The 12,246-nt window shown below is 45.8% G+C and overlaps 1 protein-coding gene across 1 annotated transcript in view; it reads left to right on the forward strand.

Annotated features, from left to right (window-relative positions):
* Positions 1-12,246, forward strand: part of cpne4a (copine IVa) — a gene marked incomplete at both ends in the record, with an annotated part of 274,780 nt that overhangs the window by 177,719 nt on the left and 84,815 nt on the right. Inside the window, 2 exons of the mRNA XM_079504392.1 lie at positions 5,360-5,419; positions 6,005-6,138. Of these exons, the coding sequence (XP_079360518.1) occupies positions 5,360-5,419; positions 6,005-6,138 (194 nt within the window). The remainder of the gene's footprint in view (positions 1-5,359; positions 5,420-6,004; positions 6,139-12,246) is intronic.

Below are 12,246 nucleotides of genomic sequence, written 5' to 3' on the forward strand. Positions count from 1 at the left end.
CGTTCGCTCTGAAAGAATATATATATTCAAAGATTTGCGCCACATTTTCACGATTTTTCAAAAATAGCAGACCTACAAGCTCGTAGCGCGGCACTCGGTGCCGCGCTATGAGCTTGTAGATCTGCTATTTTTCAACAGCTAAAGTATAACACAATGCTTTAAAAACACCAAAAGGGGGTTTCCCGCCCAGAATGGGCTAATAACTGACGGGCGGGCATGAAGTATAAACAGCCTGGTGGATATTGACTGGCGTCATGAGCTGGAGCGTATACTGTATGTGGCACAACTGGCACGTTGACAGGCCTGTGATGTAAATGAATAGAGCACAACAATCTGATGAGTGCAGTGGAGTTGCTGTATAGTGCTGTGTGGCCATGATGAGATGATGACAGTCAGGTGTGGTGATTGATGATGATGAAGCAGGTGTGGGGAGGGAGGGAGGGAGGGAGGGAGGGTGGGGAGAGAGAGAGAGAGAGAGAGAGAGAGAGAGGGGGGGGGGAGGGGAGAGGAGAGGAGAGGAGAGGAGAGGAGAGGAGAGGAGAGGAGAGGAGAGGAGAGGAGAGGAGAGGAGAGGAGAGGAGAGGAGAGGAGAGGAGAGGAGAGGAGAGGAGAGGAGAGGAGAGGAGAGAGAGAGAGGAATCTCAACACACACTAATTAATACTGTACATTTTGACCGGTATTTTCATATTGTATTGTGAAAGTTAATGTTCTATTTGCTTGTTTTCTGTTATATTTTTGTTTTGTTTTGCTCTCTTGTTGAATTTCATGCTTTGGCAATACTGTAGCTATTACATTCATGCCAATAAAGCTAATTGAATTGAATTGAATTTAGAAAGAGAGAGAGAGAGAGAGAGAGAGAGAGAGAGAGAGAGGGGGGGGGGGGGTCTGCCCATAGATCCGAAGTCCCGTTAGTCCGAACATGCATTAACCCATTTAGGCCTGTCATTGAAATAAATAAGAAAATGTCTTTTTCACGATTTTTCAAAAATAGCAGATCTACAAGCTCGTAGCGCGGCACTCGGTGCCGCGCTACGAGCTTGTAGATCTGCTATTTTCCAATAGCTAAAGCATAACATAATGTTTAAAACACCAAAAGGGGTTCCCGTCATGAAAGGTTGACGAACATGCGTTAAGGTTGGCCAACATGCGCTGCTCCCGTGCTTGCGGTCATGTTTAGGCTTAGGGTTAGAGATAGGGTTAGTAATTTTCGGAACAATGGGAGGTCGGCACAACGCCATGGAACCTTCCGTTTGAGACACAGCTGCAACCTCCCAGAGTCCTCTGTATCAGGAACATTACTCCGAAGTGTATTTTAGTTCATGTGCTATGTATAGGGTATACCCTGAAAATAGGCGGGAATCAGTGAACGAAGCCGGCTATACAATGGCAAAGACAGCCACCCTGAAGCTAAGTGCACTAATTGTTACTATCATTCATGTTGCCACATTTCTTTAGCTGCCTGAGGTGACGGAGATGCTGCTGGGGCCGCCCGTCTTTACAGCATGCACATGATTCCACCCCGAGATCATCAGAGAACTAAAAAAAGAGAACGCTCGCACACCGTATAAGGCTCCAGTTGTATAGTACTCCGAATCTCCGATGCAATAAAAACAAAACATTCTACAACTGGAGCCCACGGCAGTGGTGGAAAAAGTACTCAATTGTTTTACTTCAGTAAAAGTACCAAATACTGCAATTCAGAACTACTTGGAATTGAAAATGTACTTGAGTAAAAGTACAAAAGTATCGGCATCAAAATGTACTTAAAGTACTAAAAGTAAAAGTACTCATTGTGCAGAATGTGCCATTTCACAAGTTCAAAATGTGTACAAAGTCTATTGAAAATAGCAGATCTACAAGCTCACAATGCGTCGCGTTGCGACGCATTGTGAGCTTGTAGATCGTCTATTTTCAAATGGCCGAAATGTATAGGGTTGAAGTGGTTAAATGTATGTTTTCTAATCACAATCAAAATCTCCAAAGTAACTAGTAACTAATGTTTTCAAATAACTGTAGTGGAGTAAAAGTACAAATGTTGGCTCTGAGATGTAATGCAGTGGAAGTAAAAGTATTGGAAATTGGAAATACTCAAGTAAAGTACAAATACCTCAAAATTGTACTCAAGTACCGTACTTAAGTAAAAGTACTTAGTTACTTTTACACCACTGGCCCACAGTGTGCGAGCGGTCGCGTTCGAGTTTGTTTTTCTTCGCTTAGCACCTTGCCCAATTCTGGCTGTGGATGTTGCATGGTCTTTCGTGTTTCTTCCCGTTTACATCATGGGAGATGTGGACTAGCTCTCTCTCTACCACTCCATTACTGAGAGAGTAATGGGGTTCTCCCTTTTCGCCCCTTCGTCCTGAAGTCGGTGACAAGACTCTTTCGGGGAGAGATAATTGTTCTCGCAGCGCTGGGCCAGATTGTCTATTTCTCTCCTATATATAGTCCCAGTCTCATCGTTGTTCTTAACCCGTTTAGGCCTGACGTCGAAATAAATAATAATTGTCTTCTAAATCCTGACAGTTTTCTGAAATACCTATGTTTCTATATCAGTGGTGCTCAATATATTTCATGTCAAGGACCCCAAAAATGATATGTTATTGGCCGCCAACCCCCGTTTGAAGACATGTTTCAGGGACCCCCCCCCCATGCAGAAGCAAAGATTTAAGTTAAAAACATTCGCTCTGAAAGAATATATATATTCAAAGATTTGCGCCACATTTTCACGATTTAAAAAAGAATAGCAGATGTACAAGCACGTAGCGCGGCACTCGGTGCCACGCTACGAGTAGATCTGCTATTTCTCACCATAGCTAAAGTATAACATAATGCTTAAAACACCAACAGGGGTTCCCGTTCTGAATTGGTTAATCAGGCCCAGTAGAGTTGTATCAGGAGCGAACTCCAACGCCATGTGGATGCGTGCAGTTCCAGTGGTTCTCAAAGTGGGGCCCAGGCAGAGCAATAGAAAAGAGTTACGATATTGAGGGGGCAGAAACGAGTGAGCGCTCGAGCGCTGTTCATGCAGCCTGAACTGGAGTTGGAAATACATTGTTTTCAACGAGGGCAAGAACAACGATGAGACATGGGACTATATAGGAGAGAAATAGACAATCTGGCCCTGCAGCGGTGCGAGAACAATAATCTCTCCCTGAAAGAGTCTGTCGCTGACTTCAGGACGAAGGGGCGAAAAGGGAGAACCCCATTACTCTCTCAGTAATAGAGTGGTAGAGAGAGAGCTAGTCGACAGTTGTCTTACATATATTGAAATGTCATTTTCCCATTACAACTGGAACCAAAAATAATAATACTTCTTCTTGCCCTGAAGTGTGAACCAAAGTGTGCGTCAGTATTCAGGTTGGAAGATGCGAAACCATCATGAAAAAGTAAAGAGCGGAAACCAGTTCTAGACGTTCCCTCTGTGGAAAAGGGGGCCTCAGAGTCGTGGGGTTTAAGACCCACTGTTCTAGGGGCCTCTTTTTTTTTTAAATATTTTTTATCCCACGATTTTGTAACCCATTTTTCACCCCTGTGTCAATTATCTAATGTGATCCTGGGCTCTCTACACACCCTCCGCCAACCTAGTCCCCATATATGGGGGACATGGGGTGAGCAACGGACTTGAACTCATGCTTCCTTCCTGCCTGAGTGTCCAAGTTGCTCCTTTACACCTGACAGGGGGAGTTTCCCTGGTTGGACGTAGCACGTGGAAGGAACACGTTATTCCAACCAGTTCCTTTCCCCTCCATCAGGCGCCCCGGCTGGCTAGGGGCCTCTTGGACAGCAGAGGTGCAGCGGTCACTCCCGAGCTATAGAATTTAGTTTTTTTTTCAGGACAACTTGGAGCCCCAAGCCAGCCATCTTCTGAGGAGAGTAGAAGTAGTAGGAGAGGTTTAAAATGTCAGCCATGTATAGAGGAGGTTGGTTGGGCCAAGCCATTTACAGCTTCAGTAACCATCAGAGGACTGTTCAAATTGACTCTAAACCATTGAGACCTGAGGCCACAATCTACAAAATAAGTTTTTCCTAAAACTATTAGGATTTAAGAATACATTTGAGTACCACAGACTATTGATCCATAATATATAAATGATAGATAAGGGTTCAGGACACCTGAACCCTTATCGTGGAGGGGCCTTTTCGTGGAGGGGTCAGTCTGAAATTTGGACTTAGACTGTTTTTCGTCTGTGGTACTCATTTAATGTCCTAAGTTGTATGAAAAACCTATACGTTTCTATATCAGTGGCTCCCAAACCTTTTGATGTCAAGGACCCCCCCCCCCCCCATGTATGTTCTCGCCGACCCCCCCCCCCCCATCTGATAATATGTCGTTCCCCCCAAGAAGCAAATATTTGAGTTAAAAACGTTCACTGTGAAAGAATATAATATTCAAAGACTCACACGTTCTCACAAATAGCAGCTTGTAGTGCTGCTATTTTTCCAAACAGCTGAAGTTTAAAATAATGGTTCAAGTGGTTAAACAGCTAAGATGACACAGACGCGTTCCAGGTCCTAATGGGCTAAACCATACTGGCAGCCCAGCGGAGAGAGAGAGAGAGGCGAGGAACAACAGCCAGGGGTAATTACGGCGCCTCTATATAACTGCTAGCATTCAGGAGCCTCTTGGCTGTGGCCGGGTTTTTTGGAGCCGTTGCAGGCGAGCCTCGACGACGACGGGGGAGAGAGCGCTGATTAATCCATTCAGAACGGGAACCCCTTTTTGGTTTTTAAAGCATTATGTTATACTTTAGCTATTGAAAAATAGCAGATCTACAAGCTCATAGCGCGGCGCTACGAGCTTGTAGGTCTGCTATTTTTGAAAAAATAGTGAAAATGTGGCACGAATCTTGGATTATATATTCTTTCAGATCGAATGTTTTTAACTCAAATATTTGCTTCTCGGGGGGGGGGGGGGTTGGTGGCCAATAACATATCATTTTTGGCGTCCTTGACATGACATTTTGAGCACCACTGATATAGAAACATATTATTTCAGAAATCTGTCAGAATTTAGAAGATTTTTTTTTTTTTTTTTTTACTTTTTAACTAAAATCTTTGCTTCTGGGGGGTTCCCTGGAACAACATATTTTCAGATGGGGGTCGGCGGCCAATTACATATAGTTTTTGGGTTCCTTGACATGAAAAACTTGAGAACCACTGACATTATAGAAACATGTGTTTTTCAGAAAACTGTCCTGATTTAGAAAGACATTTTGTAGAATCGTCCCCAGGTCTAAAAGGGTTAATCCCATTGTTCAGGGAACGGCGGTAATAGATTTGGCTCCGTCGTGGAGCGAGTCTTTTTGTATTGAGCCACTTGGAACACACCGTCCTGTCCCGTCTGTTTCCTGTCCGCAGATCATCAAGATGCATTCCTTCCTGGATTACATAATGGGAGGCTGTCAGATACAGTTTACAGTAAGTAATATGCCACGCACGCACGCACGCACGCACGCACACACACACACACACACACACACACACACACACACACCCACACACACACGTGTGCACGTGTGTGCTCTTCCTCAGACATTACCATGTATCTAAGGTTCTGAGAGGAGGTTTTGATCCAGCACCCTGTTCAGCCCGCACCAGGACAGAATGTTGTCCTTCACCACTTTGTAAAAAAAAGTACTCAACAAATTGTTACTGAACTAATTGGCTGCCATGCAGACTTGACCCCCCACCCCCCATCCCCCACCCAGCCTGCTGCCACGGCTGTATAGCCAGATGTTTTTTCTTTTTTTTTTACTGCAGAAACAAACTTCCTTCCTTGGAGATTTTAGCCTCTCCTCTCCTCTCCTCTCCTCTCCTCTCCTCTCCTCTCCTCTCCCCTCCCCTCCCCTCCCCTCCCCTCCCCTCCCCTCTCCACGCCTCCTCCCCTCCCCTCCCCTCCCCTCCCCTCCCCTCCCCTCTCCTCTCCTCTCCTCTCCTCTCCTCTCCTCTCCTCTCCTCTCCTCTCCTCTCCTCTCCTCTCCTCTCCTCTCCCCTCCCCCACAGGTAGCCATAGACTTCACGGCGTCCAATGGAGACCCCAGGAACAGCTGTTCTCTTCACTACATCCATCCCTTCCAGCCCAACGAATACCTCAAAGCCCTGGTGGCCGTAGGGGAGATCTGCCAGGACTACGACAGGTCAGATGAATGCACCAATCACTGGAGAGCAAATATATGAGAATAATTGGGAATACAAAAAGAGGGAACAAAAAGCTTGTAGTGAAAGGCGTTAATAGACACTGGACCCGGAAATAAATGTCGTGGTTAAAAATGTGACATTTATTATTGACACTGTAGGCTGTTTATCGATGTGACACAAAGGTCAACAGAAACTGCTCTGACGCAAATATTTGGACTGGGACATCATTATGTGATTCATGGGTTGGGATGTGTGTGTGCGTGCGTGCGTGCGTGCGTGCGTGCGTGCGTGCGTGCGTGCGTGCGTGCGTGCGTGCGTGTGTGCGTGCGTGCGTGCGTGCGTGCGTGCGTGCGTGTGTGTGTGTGTGTGCGCGTGCGTGCAGTGAAAATAATAGTGTCACAATCAGTGTAATTGGCAAGACAAAAATGCCAAATACAGGTGATTTCCCCGAGATGTTCTGCTGTTTTGAGTGGCAGTTGCTATCCATGGTGCTGAAGCCTAGTTAAGCTATGGATAGGCGAGTGCCGTCACTGTCCATGGGATTGACGTTTGGTTAATTAAGCTGTGTGGAATGTGGATAGGTGAGTGCTGTCTATGGCGCTGACTTTAATTAATTAAGCTGTGTGGATAGGCGAGTGCTGTCCATGGTGCTGATGTTATGTTAAGCTGTGTGGAATGTGGATAGGGGAGTGCTATCCATGGTGCTGATGTGTAATTAAGATGTGTATAGACGAGTGCTGTCCATGGTGCTGATATGTAATTAAGCTGTGTGTAGACGAGTGCTGTCCATGGTGCTGACATTACTGAATTAAAAGCTGTGTGGATATAGGTGGAGTGCTGTCCATGGTTCTGACGTTTAATTAAGCTGTGTAGAATAGATAGGTGAGTGCTGCTGTCCATGGTTCTGACGTTTAATTAAGCTGTGTGGATAGGTGAGTGCTGTCCATGGTGCTGAAGCGTATAGCTATGTGGAAAGGTGATAGAATGCTGCTCATGAGCAGAGACTCTCAGCTTGTGTTGTGGCCCCATGGGGATGAAATGAACACTGCTGGTACACCGTGCACCACTTTCAACGCCGCATCCTTATTTTGGCATCAACTATGACATTGTGCATTCCCCTGTCAGTCACGCCCCCATATATGGTCATTCCCTTGTGACATCATGTGATGTCATCAATATTAAGCCCATATATGGAGATCCCTGATGTTTGATCAATATTGGCCAGCAACTCTACATCTCACCTCAAGCCTCAAACCCTTAGATCTCCATATATGGAGCTGACCTGTTCTGACATTCCATATGTTGATCCTTCCCCATCTTCTTCTTCTTCGATGTCTCCCTTTTGACTGATACCTGTCCATTTAAACTCTAGACGGGCCTGCCCCAAACGTATTAGTACAGCCGCGCCCGGCAGCCGGCGAAAACTAGAGTTCTCAACAGACCCGGAAATTAAGTCCCAGCTCTACGTTGGCCCTCATCACACCCTGTACACTCAAGACAGAAGACACTGACCCCCGCTACCACCCTTAAGCGTTATTCATAGTCTGGATTTTCAGTGGTGAGGTGACCACCGCTTCACCCAAAAGTACAACATGATGTCACTGAGAGCACCGAGACTGGTGAAGAGCAAACCACTGCTCTCGCCAGCCCTTCTCTCTGTTTTTACTCACCACCACTCCACGTTATTACAGCTCTGGTGGTCACCTCACCACCGGAGCGGTGGTCACCTCACCACCTCACCTACTATGAATAGACCTTTAGATCTCCATATATGGAGCTGACCTGTTCTGACATTCCATATGTTGATCTGACCTCATCAAACCGTGTACACTCAAGACACGCTCCATATATGGCCAGTACAGCATTAATTCCATATGTTGACCATGCCCAAGCGCCAGCACTCGCCCAGCAGTCTGCTGTCACCCAGGCGGACATGTTGATCTGACCCCCCCCCATGCCAAAGCGCCAGTGCTTGCCCAGCAGTCTGCTGTCACCCAGGCAGACATGTTGATCTGACAACCCCATGCCAAAGCGCCAGCACTCGCCCAGCAGTGTGCTGTCACCCAGGCGGACATGTTGATCTGACCCCCCCATGCCAAAGTGCCAGCGCTCGCCCAACAGTCTGCTGTCACCCAGGCGGACATGTTGATCTGACCCCCCCATGCCAAAGTGCCAGCGCTCGCCCAGCAGTCTGCTGTCACCCTGCAGGATGATGCGTGCACGCGATGCTTCTCGCCCTCAGGCGTCTTACTGGTAATGACATTTGCAATGTGCCACACTACTGTGTGCTTTGCAGATTGGCTATTCTGGCTGTCCGTCGTCGTACGACAAAGCACACAGGGTTTAAGGTATAACGGATTGATGCATGGCCTTGTCAGCTCCTTGAGCCACCCCGGTTTGTTCTCATTTACTCCTGGCATCCTTGTGCTGTCATGGTGGAAGAATTTCTCTCTCTCTCTCTCTCTCTGTCGGTTGTCTCGTTCGTGACTGCTGATTGGGGACACAAACAGCTTGTGCGGTGGTCTGATGGCATTTCAGCAGCGCAACAATAAAACTCGCCACATAAATGTCCCTTTGCAGTCATTTGGCTCTTTAAGCCATTCAGGACTGAGACCGGATTCTACAAATGTCTTCTAAATATTGACAGTTTTCTGAAAAAAAAATCTTTCTATAAAACCTTTTCATGTCAAGGACCGCAAAAAAATTGTCCGCCGACCGCCCCCATCTGAAAATATGTTGTTCCAGGGCCCCCCCTCCCAGAAGCAAATTTACGTATTAAAAAAACATTTGCTGCGAATATATATATATATATTAAAAGAATTGCACACATTTTCACATTCGCACTCGTATAGCGCGGCACTCGGTGCCGCGCTATGTGCGAGCGCGAATGTGAAAATGAGCTTGTAGATCTGCTATTTTTTCCAACAGCTATAAAGTTTAAAAAGAATTGTTAAAGCGACACACAGTCGTCGTTCCCGTCCCAAATGGGTTAAGTGCTTCGATCCGCACCGAGGAGGGGGGAGTTGCGTTCGAACCATGGCCGCATGCCCTTTTAAACTCACGCTGCGTATATACAGGCTCCTCCATCCATCAGCTTGTCCGGGGCAATTCCCCCTCCGCCATAGTTTGAACATTCTCATTCATCTTATAGCGTCTGGGGGGCCCGGCCAACAATAGCACTGGCTATATAGCAGTAGCAGCGGCCCTGCATGGGCCTTGAGGATGTGTCTTAGGTCTTCTGGTGCTGCCACACAGTGTTAACAGCTGTTTTTATCCCCTCCCCTCGTGTGTTATTTATCCCATTCTGTACGGGAACCCCTTGTTTTAAGCATTATGTTACAGTTTAGCTATTGAAAAATAGCAGATCAACAAGCTCGTAGTGCGGCACCGAGTGCCGCGCTACGAGCTTGTAGGTCTGCTATTTTTGAAACGTCGTTAAAATGTGGCGCAAATCTTTGATTATATTCTTTCAGGGCGAACGTTTTTTACTCAAATCGTTGCTTCTGGGGGGGGGGGGGGGGGGTTGGGGTGGTCCCTGGAACTACATATTTTCAGATGGGGGTCGGTGGCCAATTACATTATGTATATAATCGTTGGGGTCCTTGACATGAAATATTGAGCACCTCTGACATAGAAACATAGTTATTTCGACGCCAGGTCTAAATCGGTTATTAGGACCATTACACTCCCCGTGTTCAGTCTGGAAAAACTCTGGTAGCTATAGAGACTACCATCTCTATAGAGCGTTGCAGTCCCGCCTCCTACCCTGGACCAGGAAATGAAACCCAATGCATTTTTCCCATAGACATTTCTTAAAGTATTTATTTAAAGACGGTTACGCCGCGGACAAAGCCAACTCGAGTCGTGACAACTCATGACAACACAAACAATATTTTGGACCAAACAAATAATTAGAAAGAAGAAAAAAACGGCAGGTTACAACACTTTTTTTGTTGTTTTTCTTCTTTGTAATTATTTGTTTGGTCCAAAATATTGTTTGTGTTGTCATGAGTTGTCACGACTCGAGTTGGCTTTGTCCGCGGCGTAACCGTCTTTAAATAAATACTTTAAGAAATGTCTATGAGAATAATGCATTGGGTTTAATTTCCTGGTCCAGGGTAGGGGGCGGGACTGCGACGCTCTATAGCAGTGGTTCCCAAACCTTTTCATGTCAAGGACCCCCAAATTGATATACTAATTAGCCCGCAGACCCCCATTTGAAAAGATATGCCAGGGACCCCCCAAAAGAGAAGATTATTACGGCTCTAACAGTGATTCTCAACCCGTATAATTTCAAGGACCCCCCAGTTTGACATGCATTAGTCTACAGACCCCCATTTAATGGCATTTCTATCTCTGGGACCTCCAATTTATATTGTAAAAATCAATGTTAATTTAACTCTGAGAGTGTAACAAAATGGAACCAAATGGACCCATTAGGGGTCTCGCACTCGTTCTCTCTCCCATTTGGTTACAAAACAATCATTTACCTATAGGGACCCCCTGGAACTCCGTCAAGGACCCCTGGTACATGTTTTAGTCATGGCCCAAACAGTGCCCAGACATGGACATGCCTAATGTAGTACATGTTTTAGTCATGGCCCAAACAGTGCCCCAGACATGGACATGCCTAATGTAGTACATGTTTTAGTCATGGCCCAAACAGTGCCAAGACATGGACATGCCTAATGTAGTACATGTTTTAGTCATGGCCCAAACAGTGCCCCAGACATGGACATGCCTAATGTAGTACATGTTTTAGTCATGGCCCAAACAGTGCACAGACATGAACATGCCTAAGGTAGTACATGTTTTAGTCATGGCCCAAACAGTGTCCAGACATGAACATGCCTAAGGTAGTACATGTTTTAGTCATGGCCCAAACAGTGTCCAGACATGAACATGCCTAAGGTAGTACATGTTTTAGTCATGGCCCAAACAGTGCCCCAGACATGGACATTCCTAATGTAGTACATGTTTTAGTCATGGCCCAAACAGTGCCCCAGACATGGACATGCCTAATGTAGTACATGTTTTAGTCATGGCCCAAACAGTGCCCCAGACATGCGGACATGCCTAATGTAGTACATGTTTTAGTCATGGCCCAAACAGTGCCAAGACATGGACATGCCTAATGTAGTACATGTTTTAGTCATGGCCCAAACAGTTCCCAGACATGGACATGCCTAATGTAGTACATGTTTTAGTCATGGCCCAAACAGTGCCCCAGACATGGACATGCCTAATGTAGTACATGTTTTAGTCATGGCCCAAACGGTGCCAAGACATGGACATGCCTAATGTAGTACATGTTTTAGTCATGGCCCATACAGTGCCAAGACATGGACATGCCTAATGTAGTACATGTTTTAGTCATGGCCCAAACAGTGCACAGACATGGACATGCCTAATGTAGTACATGTTTTAGTCATGGCCCAAACAGTGACCAGACATGGACATGCCTAATGTAGTACATGTTTTAGTCATGGCCCAAACAGTGCATAGACATGGACATGCCTAATGTAGTACATGTTTTAGTCATGGCCCAAACAGTGCATAGACATGGACATGCCTAATGTAGTACATGCTTTAGTCATGGCCCAAACAGTGCCAAGACATGGACATGCCTAATGTAGTACATGTTTTAGTCATGGCCCAAACAGTGCATAGACATGGATATGCCTAATGTAGTACATGTTTTAGTCATGGCCCAAACAGTGCATAGACATGGATATGCCTAATGTAGTACATGTTTTAGTCATGGCCCAAACAGTGCCAAGACATGGACATGCCTAATGTAGTACATGTTTTAGTCATGGCCCAAACAGTGCCCCAGACATGGACATGCCTAATGTAGTACATGTTTTAGTCATGGCCCAAACAGTGCCAAGACATGGACATGCCTAATGTAGTACATGTTTTAGTCATGGCCCAAACGGTGCCCCAGACATGGGGACATGCCTAATGTAGTATATTATTTCCATTGCAAAACGATACGATACGATACTTGCCGTTTACATATATCGATATACTTCATTTTTGAGGGGCTATATACAGGTTTAATGTTTGTTTTTAGTTCAATGTTTGTTTTAAAAACGCTACGTCCA

This window comes from Electrona antarctica (genome assembly GCF_951216825.1).
Source record: "Electrona antarctica genome assembly, chromosome: 6".
Taxonomy (NCBI): domain Eukaryota; kingdom Metazoa; phylum Chordata; class Actinopteri; order Myctophiformes; family Myctophidae; genus Electrona; species Electrona antarctica.